Raw genomic sequence first — 22,998 nt, 5'->3', positions numbered from 1 at the left:
TTCAAGGTCCGTGTTCTCTTTATTTGCGGTCTCGTTTCGTCGGCCTCTGATGCAATAAATCATGGTTTGCTCTCGGTTCCATGGTCCTCTTTGTTGCTTTGATAACATGATGGATAGGCATCTTGGGCAGTGGTAGCATAATGCATTTCTTTTATAGTAATTGCAAGGCCGCACGGTTAACTTCTTAATTTGAGGCCTTATGCGAGTTTAAGCTCAGTAATACATAGACAACTTGCGGTCAAGGCATTATAATGTACAAACGCTGTTTGTGGCTTTTCGTAATGTGCGTTCTCGTAAATCAAGCTTTTGTTTTTGTATTTAAATCTTCGTTGTAAGCTAAGACAATATTTTCTGTCTGAGATAAAGTGGGACGCTTTCTTCTTCGATTCATCTTTATTTGTTTTGATTGAATATTCGGACGAGGGTCGAACATAATTAACTTTTTATTCTGCGGAACTCTATTTTTTATTTGCACACGAGCATGACAGAAAGTCGGGTATCGAAATAAGAGGTCGAAAATTAGATCGTATCTCCGTCGAAATACACGATGTATTGATCAGCGCACAGTCGAAACCAGCGGTGGGCGCACATTGCAAAATTATTTCGCTAAATGATCGGAACCGGTTCCCTGCCTTGCAAATATCTTGACAACATGCAAAATGCAAGCACTTTCGCTGTCTCTGAGAACTTGCGATAGGATTGTGTTCAATGTAAGCCGTTACAACGAAATTAGATCAAAGATAAAGTAGTGAGAGAGCGGCTTTAGAATACAGTAGACTCTTCTTTGCACGAATCTTCGTGAGCTTCTTTGTTTTAGTGTGATGATGGGTGCTCAGATGCATCAGAAAGCCAACATTTTAGAGTATTGCTTTTATTATATTACTTAGAGATTATTATAAAACTAATAATACACAAGGCGCGTGCCTTCCATTATGTAGCCTTGTATGTAATTAGGGAAATAGGAATTCTATCTTTTACAGTATAATGCTTTTGTAATCTGACATTAAAAATAGGAGTGAGAGAGTCAGTGAAGAATGGATTTTGTGACAAGGCCGAAAAGGAGGTAAAGATGCTTAGATGTTCATAATAATTTCGATATGTTGGCTTTGCTATAATTTCTAAAACAATACAAATAGGGCAATCAATATTTTCAATGGTAAACCAAATAGGTATGTTAGTTAAAATAAACATAATTTTTCATTGTTTACAAAGTAGAAGCGTAAAGTTTTGTAACTAACAAAGTCGCGGCCATTAGTAATATTAGTGAAAACAGCTTGAGTCAACAAAAACGTATTTAAAAACAATTCAATGAACAAACTACGAGGTTGTGTGTTCCTTTGTCTTGAGTCTGAACACTATGAATGCGCTATGAACAAAAAGTTCATGGGAAATCGGATAATCAAATAAAGTTTTACCTTACCACTGGTTTAGCAACAGCAACTGGAGTTACAAAGAGTTTGCTAATATAAAACAAATTGAGTTTAGTTCGTTTTCAACTGCGTGATAAAATTGTGGTCTTTTCATTATAATAGTTACAAGCTGTTGAAAGATATCAGTTAGCAATCCTATTGGGAGTGTGGCAAATAATTTTCCACACCCTTTAAAATATTAAAATGACTCATTTTTGCTAATGGTAGGTAAATAAATGCGTATTATGTATGAATGGAAGCAGGCGAACAGATACACGTGTAACTTTAAATATAGTTATTATTTTATTAAAATGAATAAATGCGTCAGGTAATAATTGGGTGAATAAACTATTTTTTGTTTTTTACTGTCCCTGAAGTGTTTTTTTATTTTACATGAAAACTGAATTACGTTCTGTTAATATAAAATTGTTAAAAGCAATTAAGATCATTGGCAGTTAAATTACGTAAATAATAAAATACATTTTCACAAATTCTATATTTTTTGAGCTGGTTACCCAGTAGACAATTTTGGACTCCCATACAAAAATTTACTGTCCCCATAGCCACTTCGTCATAAGTTTTGAAGCTTGTTATGAAAAAAATGTATTATCACTATAAATGTTTTAGTACGTCAGTAGAATTAAAAGTCCATAGTTTTTAATAAACCAATAAAAGTCTAAGATATTTAATAATTTAAACCTTTTTTTGCCTTTTTACTGAGTGTCCCCGATAGAGTAGCGATATTTTTGTCTCCCGACTTACCCAACATATTTAGCAAGTTATGTAGATAAATGGCACCACGCCTGATCGGACCAATCAGGAAGTGTTTTAAGTATCACGTGGTTGAGTTTGTGAACCCCGTGATGCTCTAGTCACTCTGCCAGTTCGTCCGAGAGTTCGATTGAGGTCGGGTGGTTTTATTGTCGGTCCGCTGGGAGACTTCGTATTTTCGTAAGTATTTTACACTTTTTACTCATTTTGAACTAAATTACTATTTAAATGTAGTCTAATATGTCGTGTTAGTATACATTTGTGTGATTTGTTACATAATAGTGCAGATAAAACAATTTATCTGTTAAATGTCTTCTGGGTAACCTGTCCCCTTGCTTACTTTTTGGGTGACCCAAGAGACAGTTGCAGTGACTCAGGAGATCATGCATTTTTTTTGTTATTAACACATTATTTTTAAGCGAGATATTTACCAAATTGTATTTTTACTGTATTTTCTGAAATTCGTCTTATAAACTACACTCATAAAGTTTGCTATTCCATAAAGTACTTTAAGTGAATAGGCTAGATGACAAAATTTCAATTATTTGTCCGTCAGACAGATAATTAGAAAATATTAGACTCATAATATTTTTTATTTTCTTTCATAATTAGTAAATAATAAAAGTGCTAAATCGAGTTGAAATGGCGCATTACGTCACGCTTGAGTAGATTTTTTACTCAAAAGTGACGTCACGCGACTTTTCAACTCAATATAATACTGTAATTATTCGATTATGCAAAAAAAAATGTATCCAATTTTTTTTTATTGTGTCTTACGGACTAAATATAATTTCGATTTCATCACCCAGTCATCATCCCTATTCTAGTAATAGTACATTCAATATCTTACTAAGGTTTAATTTTGATTTCTTGTGTGCTTCTAAAATAGTTTGTAAATTTTTCGTATTGCCAAAGGTTATTATTTTGCATTTAAAAAAAATCTTAGTAAATAATCATTTGTTACAGAAAATATGGCGCCATTAACTCCAGCTGAAAAACAAAAACGATATAAAGAAAAATTAAAACAAAATAAAGAGAAATACGAAGAGTATAAGAAAAAAAAGAGAGAACATTATCACGCAAAAAAGAGACTTGTAAATGATTTAACACCCAAAGAAAAGTATAATGCTAGAGTGATATGGAAATTAAGAAAGAGAAACCTAAGACAAAAAAAGAAAAAATTGCAGAGAGTTTTAGAAGTTACACCCCCAAGTTCTCCTATCTTACAAGAACAAGAACAAAATCACACACCACATGTTTCGCCAGTTCCTCAGATTTTAATGCAAAACCCCGATTCGACGAAAAAGGAAAAAGGAAGAAAAAAGGTGAAAACTAATCGGTCAAAATTGTACAAAGAAAACTTAAAACTTAAAGAGCAAATTGAAAAGCTTACAAAGAAGTGCGAAAAATATAAGAAACGTTCCCAAAGAACTGAAAAAAATAAAAAACCTAAGGAAGAGCAAAAACTACAGCATGAAATCAAATATAAAAAGCTAAGTAATGCTATAAAAGAGAGATACCAAAATGTTACAAAAAACCGGGACAAACAACTATTTAAAGATATTTTTGATAACATGGAAGGGCAGGCAAAAAGAGAAATAATTAAAGAATCCTTGGGATTACAAGGCCAAGTAAGAACTACTAAAGAAATCAGGGAAAAACAAACAAAATTGCGAAAACTATTGCATCATTTTTTTCTCAGAGATGACATATCAAGAGCTACAGCAGGAAAAAAAGAAACGCTAACGAAGAATAAAACAAAAGTACAGATAAGATTCCTTCTGGATAGTATGAAAAATTTGTATAAAATATTTAAGCAAGAAAAACCAGAAACGAGATGTTCATATTATTACTTCACTAGAAACAAGCCTTTTTTCGTTATCAAGCCATCAGTTGATGGTCGTGAAATGTGTCTGTGCAAATTGCATGTTAACCCTACTTTGAAGGCACAGATACTAAAAAGAAAGAGAGTTATTCACACCGATGACTTGAGCGTACTTATTTCGTCCACAGTTTGTGATATAAATAAGGAAGATTGCATGTATGGAAAATGCGACAAATGTGGTAAGAACGAAGTTAAGCATGACGTTACACGGGATACTGAACCGATAAAATGGCAAGAATGGGGCAGAAAACAGGAAATATATGAGAAGGAGGGAAACAAAATGAAAACATTCAAGAACATTAAGGAAGAGAAAGAAGGAATACTTAAGGAGTTAATGCTGTCATTTAATCAAGAATTCAAACGATTAAAAAAACATGTATATAACATGAAAATACAGTTCCAAAGTTTTAGATTGGCAATAAGTAATTTACAAGAAGAAGAGGCGGTGATTGTTGTAGATTTCAGTGAAAATTATGAGTGCAAATACCATCAAGAAATTCAAGCGCACCATTTTGGAGGATCAAGGCAGCAGGTGTCATTGCATACAGTTGTGGTCTATGTGCCTGGTAAAAATAAACGCAATATTGAATCGTATTGCACTGTTTCAGCCTCAACAAACCATCAACCCGCTGCCATATGGGCCCATCTGCATCCTGTTTTGACTGATATTCGCAATAATTTTCCACTTATTAAGACTGTGCATTTTTTCAGCGATGGACCTTTTAGCCAATATAGGCAGAAGCAGAACTTTTATCTTAGCTCGACGAAAACATTCGATTATGGTTTTTCGGCAATGACGTGGTCATTTTTTGAAGCAGGTCACGGGAAAGGCCCCGCTGACGGCATTGGTGGTTTTCTTAAAAGAGCGGCCGACAACATTGTCGCGACTGGACGAGACATAGTGTGTGCAGAACAATTTTATGAAGCAGTAAAGGATATGAGTAAGATCAAACTTTTTTTAATTTCTTCACAAGAAATAGAAAGCATTAAGAATCAATTGCCGAAAAATATTACACCTTTAATGGGAACTTTACATGTTCACCAAGTATTCACTACAGTTCGAGGTGAGTTGCAATATAGAAATTTAAGCTGCTTTTGTGACAGAGGCTTTTGTTTCTGTCTTAAACCTAAAACGTATCGTCCAGTCACAATTCCTGTTTCTGTTGAAACAGAAAATATTTTAATTGAAAGCCTTGTTTCATCTGATGATGATACTCCTCTGAGTAACTACAAAAAATGTTCCAAAACTCCTCTAAAGGAGGTGAAACTAAAAGATCTAGCTATGCCACGTGGCAAAAAAATTTATGATATCGTATATAATACGCCTAACATTTCTGATGATGACCAAGAACCATCTACTTCCGGACTTAACAAAGAAAATTGCCAAATTTCCTGTGGAGATTTTTTAATTGTCAACGTGCACGCTACGAAAGGGAAAATTTTCAAATATGCTTGTGTTGTTAATAACCTTGATGACGATGGTGATATATTCGTGACATTTCTAAGGAATGTCAAACATGCCCAACTTTTTCGTTTAGACAAGACAGACGTATCTTTTATAGATTATAGAGATATTGTTCAAATTCTTGAGAAACCCACAACTAAAGTTAAACGTGATCAAACATATTACGAATTTAGTAAAGCTATAGATATTTTTGAAATGTGATAATATAGTACCTAGTGATCTCATAATTCAAGTCATTTTAATACTTAAACATTCTGTTAAATGTATCTTTTTATTATTGTTAAGTAATAATATTGTTAAGTAAGATTGTTAAGACTGTTACACGTAATAAAAGTTAAACTTGTATTTTGTTAATGCTAGTGAGTCAATTTTTTATGTAGTTGTAAGTTGTGTCTCCTGAGTCACACTTTTGTCTTCTGACAAACTCAATTGTCCCCTTATTAGTGTGGTGATTTTTGCATACTACTGCCATAACCAGCATTTGTGCATAATTGTTTTTATTAATAATGTTTTTATTTTATAGGAGAAGTATTCCTACTTTTTGTTTTGATTCTGTGATAATTTGTTTTAAAAATATGACAAAGTTCTGTATTGATTTTTTAAATAGTGACTCCAGAGACGTGATATCGGATTATTCCGAAAACCCCTTAATAGTTTTTAAGCATTTCAAGACTGATAACTATTAGTTTTGTGCATCTCTTAAAATAAAAGTAATTAAATTAACAATTTCATGTGTTTTCTTTGATTAAAATATCAGTAACCCAGGGGACGCAGAATGTGACCTATATCTGTTTTTAGTCTAATATCTGGCTTAAATTTACTTAAAGATCGTGCCCTATCCTGAAAAATTAAAGAAGTATATGTAAGGTTACTAAATAATCTAATTAAACAATGGAAACGTGACTATTATTTTTCGTAAAAATTTTGCAAGCATATACAAAAAAAAGTTGATCCACCCAATTATACTAATTCCAATTGTCCCGAAGTGAGAATCTACCTTCATACATCTGTCACGACTTACAAGGTACCAGAGGCAGAATTTAATTAAATAATATTCACACTAGTGAAAAGATTGTTTCCTATATTGACTCTACTAGGATTCTAACTAGACCATACAGGTCTTCCAATGTCATTTCATATCGTGGCTCTGAAGAGTGGAATTGGTAAATACGGTTGATCGCATTGCAGTGGTTGGTCAAATGGTCATATTATCCTACTTCCTTCCTACTAATATTATAAAGGCGAAAGTTTGGAAGTCTGTGTGTCATGATGATGTCTGGATGTTTGTTACTCTTTCACGCAAAAACTACTGAACGGATTTTGTTGATACTTCACAGTATTATTGTTTATAACCCAGATTAACATAGAACGAAGTCTGGGCGGCCGCTAGTATGTATTAAATACTAAGGTGTATTCAGGGTTATTAGCAGCAGTTGTGGGAATTGGTTCAATTTCGAGGCAGGCAGTTGACATGCATGCATATCATTTCAGTTTGTTGGTTAAAATGTTGCCAGGCGTCTGTATGCACTTCACGCCCTTACCGATGAATATGCAGCTATGCTTACCGTTATGGTATGTTACAATTATAACGGGTTAAAATACAAAATAACTGCTTCAACTGTTTAAAAGTTTTAGCGAATAGGTTACTTTGTGTATTAAATAGGAACAAGAAAATAATTTGAATATACTTACTAACTCTAAAAACAAAAACCGGCCAAGTGCGTGTCGGACTCACGCACAAAGGGTTCCGTACCATTGATTTATGAAATTAAAATTATTTTTTTTAAAGGACATCATCCACGTTTCATATATTTTTGGTCCAAGATCAAAAGTGCCGGCCAACAAAAAAAAGTGCTGTATTCTGACAGAATACGTCTGCCTTAGCATTTGTTACTATGGCACCAAAGCCGTAGCTCCACTGTGCGTCGAGTATTTGAGATCTAAAAGTCATCGACTATTCATACATTTTTTGTTCAAAATCAAAAGTGTCGGCCAATAAAAAAAAAGTGCTGTATTCTGACAGAATACGTCCGCCTTAGTATTTGTTACTATGGCACCAAAGCTGTAGCACCACTGTGCGTCGAGTATTTGAGATCTAAAATTCATCGACGATTCATACATTTTTTGTTCAAAACCAAAAATTCGGCCAATAAAAAAAAAGTGCTGTATTCTGACAGAATACGTCCGCCTTAGCATTTGTTACTATGACACCAAAGCTGTAGCACCACTGTGCGTCGTAGTATTTGAGATCAAAGTCAGTCGTTTCATATATTTTTAGAACTCAAATACTACGATGCACAGTGGTGCTACAGCTTTGGTGCCATAGTAATAAATGCTAAGGCGGACGTATTCTATCAAAATACAGCACTTTTATTTTTTGGCCGGCACTTTTGATTTTGGACCAAAATGGATGATGTACTTTAAGTTATTTGTATGAAAGATTACGCGGTAATAAGCGGTTTACGATTTACGAGGTATTAAAAAAAAACTACTTACTAGATTTCGTTCAAAACAATTTTCGTTTGTAGTTTTTATAGTAATGTACATCATGTGTTTTTTTTTAGATTTTTCATTTTCTTATTTTAGAAGTTAGAGGGGGGGGGGGGGGGTCCAACTTTTTTCCTCTTTCGAAGCGTCTGTCACGCAAACGATTCGGTTTAGAAAAAAAGTATTTTAGAAACCTCTATATCATTTTTGAAGACCTATCCATAGATACCCCACACGTATGTGAAAAAAAAATTTTTGAGTTTCGGTTCTAAGTATGGGGAGCCCCCAATATTTATTATTATTTTTTTATTTTTGCATCAAAATCTTAATGCGGTTCACAGAATACATCTACTTACCAAGTTTCAACAGTATAGTTCTTATAGTTTCGGAAAAAAATGGCTGTGACATACGGACGGACAGACAGACAGACATGACGAATCTATAAGGGTTCCGTTTTTTGCTATTTGGCTACGGAACCCTTATAGATTCGTCATGTCTGTCTGTCTTTTCCGTTTTTTGCTATTTGGCTACGGAACCCTAAAAACCCCTCCTGAGTTTTTAATTTTTTATTGGTATCTCTATCAAAGTAGGAAAGGAATACCACGAGCCTTGAACTTGTAGAGAAGGGAATGTGGTTTCAAGATCCTGTAGTGATTCCATTATTCATGATATCGCTCTGATATTTCTCGGTACTGTCAATGTTAGTATCTAATCAGTCTACTTTATGTTTAAGCAGTACACGTGTCCCTTGAACTACAGCTACAGTGTACAGTCTCATTTACATTTCACGATTGTACATTAACATTACAGTACCTATTGAATTTACAATTAGAGTTATTTGTCAATATTGGATAAACATGCAAAAATAGTAAATTATTTTCTAACAGGGGCATTTAACAACCACTCCTTAAAATTCTCAAATACGTGCTGGAGAGTTAAGCCTCCATACCGATGGAATTTTTCTTTCCTCATGAAAATGATTGATATTAAAGTTAAAGCTTACTGAATGAAGCTTTTGACAGCCATGTCCAAATATTGAAATGCAAGCCCTTGGACCATTGAATTTGAAGTTAAGTTTGTGTCCCTTGAGCTGGTTTATTTGGGGGCGTCCATAAATTACGTGAGACAATTTTGGCTATTTTTCAACCCCCCCGCCCCCCTTGGTGAGATTTGGTGAGATTTTGCCTGACCCCCTCCCCCACCCCCAAATCTCACGTGATATTAAAAAAAATCTTGAAAATTAAAGATTTTTGTTCTTGAAAGTATCAGCTAGGGACGCTGTACAATCATCATACATTTAATGTACTTATGTCATTTTTTACGCAGTCGCTAGCGGATGACGATCGATATAAAGTCGCACTAAGCCCACTGATTACGAATAGATCCAGAAAAACACGTGTAGTGACAGCGGTTAGTACTAGGGTCACATTGTTTTTTTACAGAAGTACCTAGTCTAATTGTTCCTTTCTACAAAATCACTAATAATCTAGCAAAATCGATTTTGATAAAAAAAGAACTTGTTTTATAATTTTCTTAATTTCGTCATTTATTCTGCATTTTAGTATTCACACATGCAGACGGAAGCATTTTTAGTTTTATTTGTTCAGACTGTATAGAATTAAATGACATTATCATCATACAAAATTTTTTAGTCCTGCTCAAAATCAAAAATCAAAATCAAAATCAAAAATATTTATTCAGTTTAGACCACAAGTGGCACTTATGAACGTCAATAGAAAATAATAAAAAAAGAAAAAGGTAGCCCTTATGGGGCACTTTACATGTCTCCTTATCTTTTGGGCCCTACCAGCGCTTCGAGACAAACATATGGCAAGTGCTGAGAAGAAACGCCGGAACAAACTCAGTCACCACTTATTGCCAGGAATTATCTAACGGTAAGAATAGTCAAATTTAAGTACATCAAATATGTGCAGACTGAACTGACCACGCATCCTTGTCATCAATATAGTCTCGAACCTTGTAGTACCCTTTGGACATAAGGGTATTTTTTATATGTATCTTAAATTTGTTTATTGGCAATTCGACAAGGTTGTGTGGTATTTTGTTAAATATGGTAATACATTTCCCCAAGAATGAATTACCTATCTTATGCAACCTAAATGATGGAACAGCAAGTTTATTCTTATGTCTCGTGTTAAATGAGTGGACGTCACTTTTCTTAGTAAATAAATGTATATGTTTACGGACATACATAATGTTATCAAATATGTATTGCGAAGCCACAGTCAATATATTGATTTCTTTAAAAACTTCTCTAAGCGAGTCACGTGGTTTAAGACCGTATATTGCCCGAACAGCTCTTTTCTGTAAAATGAAAATTGATTCTATGTCTGCTGCTGAGCCCCACAGTAAAAGACCATAAGACATAATACTATGAAAATAACTAAAATATACAAGCCTTGCTGTTTCAACATCAGTCAAGTTTCTGATCTTTCTCACCGCAAAGGCAGCTGAACTAAGTCTTCCCGCCAAGGCAGCAATATGTGGTTAAAGATATTTATTTCTCAAAAAGATGGGGGCCCCATTGTAATTTACAGTCTAGGGTAATACCTAGAAAGACAGTAGAGTTTATCAGTTCAATGCGTTCATTATTTACTGTAATATTAGTATTAACTTGTTTGACATTAGGCATAGTGAATTTTAAACATTTGGTTTTTTTTGCGTTTAATAGCAAATTATTAGTTGTAAACCAGTCTAATACTTTGGAAAGAGCATTATTCACGTCGTCAAATATTTCCTGACGCCTGTCAGTTTTAAAAATTAAAGAAGTGTCATCAGTAAATAATACTATCTCACAAAGGTCCTTTGAATAAAAAGGTAGATCATTTATATAAATCAGAAAGAGCAATGGTCCCAGTATTGAGCCTTGGGGCACTCCCATTTTTAGGGGGGCGCCCGAAGAGTTAGTTCCGTGAATATTTACTTTTTGTAATCTGTCTGAGAGGTAAGAGTGTAATAGGCTTAAGGCCTTGCCTGATACGCCATAATGTTCTAGCTTAAATAACAGAGTTTGATGATCAACACAGTCAAACGCCTTCGATAAGTCACAAAATACACCAATAGCATCTTTTTTCTCCTGCCAAGCATCGAAAATGTGTTTGATAAGAGCAACCCCTGCATCGGTCGTACTTTTCCCTTTTGTGAACCCATATTGTTTTTCATGAAACAGTTTATTTAAGTTAAAATGAGACAGTAGTTGATTGAAAATATTTTTTTCAAATATTTTACTGAGCGCAGGTAGTATCGATATAGGTCTAAAGTTGGATGGGTCACTTTTGTCTCCTGCTTTAAATAATGGTATGATTTTACTATGTTTCATCAGGGTAGGGAACTGACCTTCGTTAATACATTCATTAAAGATATGAGCTAAATGGGGAGCTATAAGAGGAATGATGGGTTTTATTATGTCTGTTGATGTGCCCCATATATCCTCTGTCTTTTTTATATTTAGTTCTTTGAAAGTTTTTATAATAACTATGGGGTCTATTTGTCTAAATTTTAATGGGCTATTGCAAACATCAACACAACCCTCGAGAAGAGACATTGCCTGATATGAACATGAATTAAGATTGCTTGTTGTTATGATTGGTACATTTGAGAAGTAACCTTCGAATGCGTTTGCTACCTTATCATTGCATTTAATATACTTATTATCAATTTTTAACGCGAATGTGTCATCCCGAGATATAATTCTACAAGTTTCTTTATTAATACAATTCCAAGTGTTGCCAGAGTTTTTAATTTTGTCACGTATGTAAATAGATTTTGCCATAGTACAAACTTGTTTAAAAACTTTTGAGTATTTTTTTACATATTCTATAAAGTCCGGGTCGCTACTATAGGCTTTTCTACCATATAATTCAAACATTTTTTTCCTACTAATATAAATACCTACTGTAGCCCAGTCACTGAATTTAGTTTTATTGTTTTTAATAATAATTGTTTTCTTAGGAAAAATTTTATTGAACTCATTTTTAATTAATTCAAATAATTGCTCATATAAAATATTTATACTACAGTTAAAGTAATGCAAAAGTGGGACCTTATTAGATATTTGAGATTTAAATTTGTCTTTCTGGGATGCAGTGACTGGTCTATATTCTATTTCCTTGCTCGATGGCGCAAAATGGTGTTGAAATGACGCTATTTGACCACAATGATCAGAATTAACAAAATTTATTATTGATTTCTCTAGCACTAAGCAGTTACAGAATATATTGTCTAAGCAAGTAGCTGATGTTGGAGTCACCCTAGTTGGTTCAGAGAAAAGATTTAACAAGTTAAAAGATTTGCTGACAAGGAACCCTTAATATAGTTTCGATATGTCTGGCTGTCTGTCTGTCCGAGGTTTTGCTTGGAAACTATTGGCACTAGGGAGCTGTAATTTTGAAGAGGTATGTAGGTATATTAATCACGCCGACAAAACGGTAGAATAAAATTTTGAAAAAAAAAAATATTTTTTTTTAGGGTAGCTCCCCTACATGTAAAGTGGGGATGATTTTTTTTTCGTCTTCTACCCCATCGTGTGGGGTATCGTTGGATAGGTCTTTTAAAATGGCTTAGGGGTTTCTACGACCATTTTTCGATTTAGGGATCCGTTTGCAAAATGTTAAAGTTAAAAGTGCCAATTTTTGTCCGAGTAGGGCATCCCCCCGCTAAAAACTAAACTGTTGGCTTGATAAATCTGGAAAAATTCAAGATTATAGTGCCTTTTATGAACTCTCAAGGAAAACTATAGCGGTTAAGATAGACCAGTTAGTTCAAGAGTAATAGTAGTTTTACTCATGTATTATAAAATTTCATATCTAATAAAAATTCCTTAGAAGAAAATATTAAAAGTGACTTTAGATGAAGTAATTGCTTACTTCTGAAATATATTGTGATAAAGACGGACAACTACGGAACCCTACACTGCGCGTGGCACGACACGCACTTGGCCAATTTTTTTACTTAAGATTTAAACCAGTTTTCTGGCAGACTCTATTTCTCTATTTCTTGTGGAAAAAAATACGTGATATTTCCCGAGACCCCCCCTCTCCCCCACGTGAGATTTGGTGAGGTTTTTGTTGACCCCCTCCCCCCCCTAAAAGCCTCACGTAATTTATGGACGCCCCCTTTAAATCCAAGGGATCGAGTGCACACAAGACCATGTGCTTGCGCACGTGCTAAGTAGCGGATGTGTATCCACATTATACAGTGTATAATTGCTATCAACACGTGTATTGGCGGTGAGCCTTATAACTACGGTGTCCTATGGACCGATTTACCCAGAACCTAGACACCGAGTGTCCACTAGACCCTGCGCTTACGCACGTGCTTACTAGCGGATCTGTGCCCACATGATTCAACGTTTAATTGTTATCAACACGTGTTCTAATCTAAGCACGTTTAAGTTCCCCGTGAGATACACTTAGTATCATTCAAATTTGTCTCGATACAATGCAAGTGCAGCATGGCCGTAGTTAGTCTAACGGCAAACTCAGAACCGTGTCGCTCTGTTCGTGCGCTCAGTGCATGCAAGGAATGTTACTGGGCTTTATTGCCAATGAAAAATAATTAAGGTAATGAATATTAAACATGAAACTTCTCTATGATTAAATTTTTATTCTTTAGAAAATGTTTTGGTTACTGAAAGATTTCAAATAGGAGCAATAGATGGAAAAAGAAGGCACCAGTCTATGTACTCGAAGCATCTTTTGTAGTTTTATGATTGTGTGAATAAACTTATTAACATCATAATATGATGACTGCACGTGCACACCTGGTGATTGATACTGTACTGTCCATGAGGTAGAGCACGTGATTGTATGTACCTTATTCATGACTATTAATGCACGTTAGACACAGGATTAGTGACGTCTCTTGTATGTACATTTATGTTTAATTAGTACCTCTAGAAATTAATAAATAATCGTAAATTGACAACGCTTAACATAAAGAAATAAACAAAAGGCCATGCACAACGATGTCCATATTTTTCACTTCTTGACGCATTCTTCGACAGACTGCGTCATTATAATTTCATGTGAATTTAAAATCATTATGAATTGCTGGATACAAGCCAATAATTAGAAATTTATGGGCAGGTATAATTTGTATACTTAAAAGCTATTAACTCAATTTAAGCTTCAAAATTGCCTGTCTATGACCTCACTGAGTAGCAAAAAATTCACAAAATTGTTCGGACTGTCTCACCATGGCATGTAATTTATTGAAAAATGCGGACGCTTTTATGCACGAAATAATAAGTGCTTTGTACAGTTCTGTTACGTCAACGTTCATTATTCTCGGAGATAAATGAACTGTGACCAACTGGGTTGATCCAGTTAGCGCCATGGGTAAAACAGGTGCATAGTTGTGAAACATGTTCGGTTCAACGAGACGTTCTAGTTATGCAAGAGCTGTAATCTCTTCGAATCAACAGTCGATGCATGCGCCGCGTGTCTATAACGGTTCATTGAAATTACGGAACTCATTAGAGCACACTTGCATGCCTCCAAATCATAATATGACACTATGTAGCTCAACTCTTGTCACATAGTCCTTACCCAACACACTGGCCTCAGACACTGCAAAAACGTTGCACAACGATTGCAGCTATAGTTCTTGTGTGGCTAATTAATTGTTAAAATAATCCGATTTCCCTTTCATAGAACGACGACCCATTGTTGATGCTTCATTGAAAGATGTAACGCTTCAAATCTTCAGCTTTGCAAATACGTCACGCCTCCGCCCAGCTTTCATAACCTTAAACAATGCCTGCTACATTTACTATGATAATCGGTTAACGACGAGCCAGACTGTTCTCCTTTAGAAGAGAAAGCGTTCCTTCCTCAGGCACTGTTCTTCTTAGAATACTTTCGGATGTGCAAATGTCACAATGGATAACGGCATATTCGATTTGAATACTTTTCATTTCACACCTCTGGTTATCCGATAAGCTTTTAAAATCGAAACGGATTACGATTTTACTAATCAGCTTAACATTTTACTAAATTCTCTCATGAATCCAATTGACCTGATCGTCGGTCTATTTGATAGCATAGCCGGTTAGCCGGTCATCATTTTTATTTATGTAACTAGGCTGACTGACTGTCTCGTTAAAATACAACCGGACAATACTCATTGTTGGAACTGCATCAGTCAGTGAAACGGTTTCGTACCTAAAATCAGAACAATTGTTCATATGAAATACGCTAAGTCCGTACAGTAAGATCGGCTTGATGGTTTTGAGCGTCCAATTATCATATTTTATACGCGGTTGCATGAGGACGCCGCAACGTAACTCATTGTTCACGCTGGTCACAAACTGCTTATGGACGTCCTTGAACTCAATTGGCTGTATTTATGAAGCTAACGGGAATCGTGTCAATGCAAATTGCTATGGAAGCTGTTTGACTACTGACTGATAATGAGCGCGTTCTTATTATAATTCCAATAATCAATGTTCTAAAAATAAACCTTTCAATTAGCACCTTCAAATCACTTGAGATAATTTTATGTTAAAAAAAGCTATGTATATTAAATAGATTAGCAAATACCTGCATAATTATCTATAAGATTATTGCCTGTAACCACGATTAACAAAGCCACTGGTTCTGACTTTGAAATCCACTAGTACACTTATGATTCTCTAGTTAAATCCGCATATTTGTAAGTACGTATTTGTAAACTTTCCGGATGCAAATAAATAATATTTTAATTAATGGTTGTTCCATCTAAAATCAATTTGATCATCCTGCATCTTACGAATCGATTATGATTTAATAGCCCGTACTTATAGTGGGATGGGTTGTTGTAACCGTAGAAAAAGTGGCCATGAAAATTCATCCTAGCCGGATTTTTCTGTATCCACGTCGTGATGACATCATTGTCTGACGTCTGCAATTTGCTGTTATAACATTACTACGTGGGCTATCACGCTTCGTGAACAAATTATTTTTTGTCTAATGTACAAAAGAGGTCTACCACTACAACCTGCTGTATGATTAATGAACTGATATTCTTTGTTAGTGATTCATTAAATGTCTATGTATATGGATATTTTGCTGAATTTGCATATCTATAGCTTCGTGTCCTCGCTTTCTTCTTTTGTTATACAATATTGTGCATTGTACAAATTGTGACCTTCGGATGCTACGTCCGTCAATCAAGTCACTTTGTAGCTGTATATGGTTCGGGTCGCATAATCATATTAGATTACAATCATGGTAATTATTCATCCACAAGTTTTGTATGTTTATTTATTAGTTAGTTAGTACACACGAGGAATTTGTAATTTGTCGCTAGTGTTGCGTGTGTTGTCGGTACAACAACAGTCGTGCACATTTTCGTTTGCGGACTTCTCACAATAGTAGAGACATTACCTTGACTGGTTAGAAGCTTTGTAAACTGTAGTCAACCATTTCCTGGCTATCACGTTAGATTTAATTGAAATGACACATTAGTTCGACGTTGTTTTTGTTTACAAAAATCAGGACACCAAAGTTTTGAATAATTCTCACATTATTATTATGTTACATAACGAATTTAGTTCTAGAGGTCACTGCCAGACTGATAATGTTAGTAAGGCTGCTGACGAATAAAATTTTGCATGAGTAAGATGTAGTCCAAGTTCAGGCTACAACCTACAACGGTGAACCGCTACATGATATATCACATTAAAAAGAAATGTGTGTCCTTGATGCGATGGGAATTCCGGTTATATTATGATGACTTTCGCGATATTCTGACACAGTTTCAAAAATACTTTTAAATATTCCGAAGAATTTTAAACTTTCCCACTTTAAAATGTTCGGATATTTTTTCATGCATGTAAAGAAGTAAACCGAACGTCCTTTACCTATGTCGTATGAACATCGTTCAACGGCGCGAAAAATTGTGTTTACCATTTATTTCGTAACACAAAACTTGTTCGATTACGTTGTAGTCACTGAATTTTAAATACTTAGCCAAAAATAATAATGTTCTCCTTACGTATTAGTAATTTACGTTTATTTTTTAATGTTTTTCATATTTGTATCTTTTCATGAGTGTCAGACACATCTTTTTGTATGACACATAAGTCTTGTAGCATTGGTAGTATGTAATTCAATGAGGGTTTTTTGCAGAACGTAATGTCTTGTTCAATTAGGTACAATTACATCATGGCTCTACTTTTGTTCCACAGTTCCGTTTGGGAAAACCTTATGTTGACAAGCTTTCAACTCCAGGATCTTCTCAGTTATTACCTTTTTGTCCCTGCCATATTTTACACACATTACTTTGTATTTGTATAATAAATGAAGGATAAAAAGTAATTAACGATTTGTTCGAAACACAAGATTAACACACGTATTCCGCTGATGATAAATAATTATTTTTGTGATAAATTATACTCTGTCGTAATCATAAAGATGATTAGGTTTTTTTATTCTGTACAAAGTATGCATTTTGATTTGTTATTTGATTAATAACTTCGCAATAGCATTCTACTTGAGCGAATCTGATTTTAATGTTACAGATAGCTATTATAAATATGACATGACCATCTTTCAGTGGCCGTAAATGGAAGAATCGCATTAGTTTACGAAATATGTGAAAACGTAATTTGAATGCAAGGACAAAAACCGATACATACCATTGTGGCGCACGGAGTGACCTACTCATACTATAATTGCTTATTATGACATGTAGCCCAGTGGCGATTTGAGAAACATCGACGGTATATGTGTGAAATAACCTACCTTGTGATAAAAATATTATTAGATAAGAAATAAAGCAAAGAAAATCAAAATTAATAAAATTAGGACCCCAAAGAGAGTTTTTTGACCTGTACCTTATCATACGTAAAAGGCAAATAACAAAACCTGTAACCGCGAACAAAGAGTAGGCATGGCATAATTAATTAGTACAAGAATCTTAATACAGATCTGGAGTTCATTGATACCTATCTTATTTTTTAGAATTACATAACACTCGTGTGACATTTTAGCTCACCAAATAGGAATTTACTGGTGTTGTGCAAACATCGGCCGTGAACTGAGAATAACAACAAGTTTTTTTCTCATATTCTTCTTTGTGACATTTGAAACTGAGGACGAACTAACACAATTTATTTTAATAATTTGTTTCAAATAATAAGAATACTATTAATACGCGAAGATGTTATGCAATAGGAAATCGCGTAATAATCTTTTTATTATGCATCTACATTTAATGAAGATTATTCTTAGAACAGAACAGAACAATGGTTTTTGTGTCATAATGCCGATTTATCTATCTATGGTGACATAACTGAACATAGTAACTTGAAGCACCTCTCTCACTTCGAAGATTTGTAGAACATGTAGGTATAAGTAATGCGTGCACGTTTCCGCATGTTAACCTTTCACCACTGAGGCTTGAGGTTATCTTATCTCCCGGGGTCGTGGATGTAAGATTTTTCATGAACAGTTAGGTAACTGTTGTGATGAGAAAAATGGGGTTAAAAATGATGATTTTAAAGCAAATGACATAGATATACTAAGAAACCACCTTGCGTTGTTTTTGGTTGAACGAATGCAGCGCGGTCAGACCGGCTGGATGCGCGCTAAGTCCGGGTGTTGTGAAATGTGAAGGCCGCGCGTCGAGGGCAACTTTAGTTGTCAGTCCCTGTGCCATTTAGCTCCGTACCTAATAGCAGCTACTAGCCCTGGTCGCTCCGCTGCACTTGCTTTCGAAATTGATCTTTTGTCCGACAGAAACTGGACTTGATAAAGTACAAAACGAAAACAAACTGTACCTGCTTGTACGGCTGCAAAGCAATACCATCCACAGATCGAACCAATTTTTGAACTCGTCCGTTAAACAGGTTTCTTCTTCCGATCCACTAAAGGCTAAATTTAACTTGGGTTTTAACTTCTTGTGGATTGGGAATGGGGTTTTTACCCTCAAACAGGGCAAGGAACCTTACATTATACCTTGAGGTTCCTGAACACATCCGTTAAAAGTTTGTATATCAAGCCTCAACTCAACAAGTCTGCCAATCAAGGTATTGAGAAATGAAATGACAATCGCTTCACTTTTCTGAAAGCTTTATAACCAGGTGAAGTGGATATCTGTAATGTATCACTTTATGAAGACTGATCAAATTGAGCAATCCTACATTACAGTGCTCGTTCACACTAGTTTTTAAAGTATTTTTGCTAATAACCCTTCCGTATGTTTAACCTTCTAACATTAAGCTTTGCAAGATGACATCTCAATTCACGAGTTACGCGGTAGTCATAGTGTAATCAAACCGAATGCTTTAAATAACACAAGTGTTACGTACATATTTAGATTCAATTTGTATAAAATTTGATGATGGAGTCGGTTTAAAAACAGACACTTGCGTTTTTGTCCACTTATGTTTTGGCGGAAGCTAAAAGTTTCGTTACGAAAGCATTGACCGTTGCTTATATTATGATAAATTTATATTCTTAGTTTCTTTTTATTTCTATTTATAGTTAGATTATCAATTATAATTTATTTATTTTAATGTATGTAAGTATGTATGTATATGGTCTGTGGTTCCTTTCTTTTAACAAATCGTCGTCCGTAATAATATTTGTTATGAGTTAAAGAAAAGTCGATAGCTGACTACGAAGTAGATACTTACTCCTTATCTTGTCTAAGGTGGTCACCTACCATATAAATAAACACCGGCATCTTGTGCAGTTGAGATAAGTGCTATTTTACAATAAACGTATTTTTTTATTTATGCTGGTGGTTGCTGGTGCTTCGAGACGATGTGCTTAAATTCGTTGGGAGTTTCGATGCATCTAAGCTGCATGGATATGAATTTCAGCCAGGCGTTGAAGTGGTGTCAAATTGGTAATAGTGAGGTTGTTGGTTCGAATTTGAACATAGGCCTCCACCGGCTTCTGTCCCTACTAGGGACTCCCTAGGCACTTGCGTCCAGTTACATCACTTACAAAACCCGCGGCAGGGAAACCGCCGCCTAAACGGTGGACAGACGATATCTGGCAGCAGGCTGGAGTAAACTGGATGCAAGTGGTCAGTGAGGAATATTAGTTAAAATTATATTGTCTTACACCTGTATTCACAAACAATGCTTGCTTAAGTGAAGCAGCAAATCGAACGCAAAGCGTTAAATAGAGCTATGTGATTGGTTCGTGTGTGGTGTGACCCTGTGCATCCACGCGCCCTGTGAGACCTCATAGTAATGTTTGTGAATACGGGCGTTATTGTCCTGTTAGAAGAGGGATTTCTACTATAAAACGTAACCCGAAGATTGCCTATATTTTAGTATTGGTGGGCCTAATAATAATAAAAGAGTCACGTGCACGTGAAAATTAATATCCGTGTAGCCAGACAACGCATTCTTTTTCGTCTTTTGTGATATTATTCTATTATGTATTATGTTTTAAAGTTCAACACGGATGAGCTACTTAAAAACTGATTAATTTAGATAATTTATTCTAAAATATACAATTTATACAGAAAAATTGTGGGACCTGTTCTACTTATACACGAGATGATTCGATCTAATCAAACCACTGACGCCAAAATAGTTTCAAGTATTTTTGTTTTGAAACGACATTCCTTAGTAGACGTTGTTATTTACGATGTTACCCCAAATGCAGGGAAAAATAACCCAATTAATAGAATATTTGAATTTCAAATGTTGTTGTTGTAGTTTAACCGAAACAAGATCATTTTGTTTTGGCGGCAAAAATATATTTTAAGTATGTTTTAATATTTATGATTTATGTGGATAGATAACTAGTTAATAATATTATTTTCAACATAATGAGTTTGTAAAAAGACCGCATCCTTCTTCTGGTATAGTCGGGTATAAAAAGGTTCTAAATCTAAAACAATAAATTGTCTTGACAGCAAATCATACTGAAACTGAAGCGCATTGCATTGCATTGGCATAGTATGTCTAGGTATATTAAAATATTGCTCCAATAAACAATAATAGACATTCAGTACAATCTTTTCGTTTATAAATTAGGCACAAAAATATTGTATTGTTTGTTATACCGGCAAGGTTTCGATTAGAAAGTGTAATTAGACACTACAATTCACAATGGTTCCTCGAAACTTTTGGAATATTTATTTAAACGCGGTATTCCTGTTCATATTAATTAGCAAACACAATAAACGTCTGAAAAAAGTCATGTTTCATTCATGAACTGTATTTTTCTAATTGCCAATAACAATAATAATTAGTTGGAAGTGTAATGAGCGGCATCACTCACCGTGCTTTTGGTATCCATTGTTTATTCTGCTACCACCTCCACGGTTATTGTTGTCTGATAAGTTGCTCACTGTTACGTCACAACACTGCATTCACTCGGTCCACATGTCTGGTAGTCCCTCCGTCAGCTGTGTTCGAGTTTGCCTCTCTCGCCCTCTCCGTGGACGGCGTCGACGACGCGCCTGATCCAAGCGGCAAAGCGACTAGAGTCGTACTGAGAGTGTTGCAACAATCGCCAAGGTTTATATATGATGTTGCACGCTGCCGTTTTCATACAAAGTTCTCTATGTTTTTATATGAAAAAAAGTACAAAATATTGAATTAAATCATCGCATCAGCTGTTAACCTGGTAAACAGCACAAAAATTCATAATAATTGGTATTAAAGTTTCCTCGGAAGACGACCGTTGCTACAAATTAAATGCCAAGATAATTTTACATAAAATAAAACTTAAAAATATTAAAAAGTGGTTTCCAATAAAAAAATCGACAAAGTTCGAATTATACACGCGTGTAGAGTTCCGTAAATTCATCAATTCTTTTTATTTTGTAAGTAAAATAGATTAGACTTTTGGCTTTATTTTAACTAGGTAATTTAGTTTCTGATTTCAGTAACTTCAGGAAGAGACAGATATTTTTCAGTTCCTAAAATTGTTAAAAATCTTAATTCTTCCACACGCTTTGTTTAGAAAAAAAAGTTTTTGTTGGCTGTGGTCAATGACTTTTTGATTTGGGTTTTGCTTGAAACGGAATCCAACAAATAACATTTTGGTTTTATTATGTCAGAATTAACAGCATGTAGCTCGAAATTTTTGTTTTTGATTTTATCTTATTTGTTTTCTCCTGGTCCGGCCCTTACCGGATACCTAATCAAATATCTAAGGTCGTCGTCCGAGATATAGCATTTTATTCCTACAATTTACATATAGAGAACTAAAAATGGCGTACCTATGTCCTTTCGTCTGGGCCACTCGACTGCAATGAGGTGGTCAATGATTGTCTACAGCCTACAGGAAAACTATAAGAAGGCAATACAGAAGCTTTGTCACGTTATGCACGGGTTTCATGACTCGGCTCCCGTTTGGTTGCGCAAGCGGCGAGGACAGACTGTCCGCACTTGGAATTACATTACGGGACTCCTAGCCTTGTAGGATTTAAGGTGACCCGAACCGGACGCAAAATGAGTCATTATAAAATACCTAATAGGATTTTGATCAGTTTAAATCCTAATGTGCGGGACTTTTCGCCAGCAGTTGCTAACCGATTTAAAATGACGACTATCCTCAATATTCTATACAAATATGAATACTAAAGAGTTTGTTTGGTTCAACATGTTAATCTCACGAGAAAATACTGATCAGATTTGAAAAATTCTTATTGTGTTGAATGGCCCATTGATCGAGGAAGGAAAGGCATTACCATCACGTTACGACCAATAAGAGCAGAGTATCAATGAAAAATTTCGCGTAGCGGAAAAAATTATACAAAACAATTTTCACGCATAGGTACGAAGTCGCGGAAAAAAGCTGGTACGGTGATGTAGTCATACGGTGCGTTAATCATTATAAAATATTGTGAGATTGTCGCCGAGATTCATTATCATCATTACTTACTTACCTACTCAATGCAATAAGGCGTTTATTAAATTTAATTGGGGAACATACGCAGTTAACAATAAGAGCTAATTCTATAAAGCTTTAGATGGTCTCCTTTACTAGAAACTCAGAAAAACT

The 22,998-nt window shown here is 34.9% G+C and overlaps 3 protein-coding genes across 3 annotated transcripts in view; 2 read left to right on the top strand and 1 right to left on the bottom strand.

The window, feature by feature from the left end:
- LOC135088668 (uncharacterized) overlaps positions 1–21,510 on the bottom strand; it is a 28,775-nt gene extending 7,265 nt beyond the window's left edge. The window contains exon 1 of the mRNA XM_063983602.1: positions 21,268–21,510. Coding sequence (XP_063839672.1) covers positions 21,268–21,285 — 18 coding nt within the window. The 5' untranslated portion in view covers positions 21,286–21,510. The remainder of the gene's footprint in view (positions 1–21,267) is intronic.
- The window catches only part of LOC135088665 (glutamine synthetase 2 cytoplasmic-like), a 229,556-nt gene that overhangs the window by 1,575 nt on the left and 204,983 nt on the right, over positions 1–22,998 (top strand). The window lies entirely within an intron of this gene.
- The window catches only part of LOC135088667 (nuclear migration protein nudC), a 61,709-nt gene that overhangs the window by 11,064 nt on the left and 27,647 nt on the right, over positions 1–22,998 (top strand). The window lies entirely within an intron of this gene.

The sequence above is a fragment of the Ostrinia nubilalis genome, chromosome 4 (assembly GCF_963855985.1).
Source record: "Ostrinia nubilalis chromosome 4, ilOstNubi1.1, whole genome shotgun sequence".
Lineage (NCBI taxonomy): Eukaryota > Metazoa > Arthropoda > Insecta > Lepidoptera > Crambidae > Ostrinia > Ostrinia nubilalis.
The sequence above is the reverse complement of the archived record's forward strand: the minus strand, read 5'-3'. Positions and strand labels throughout refer to the sequence as shown.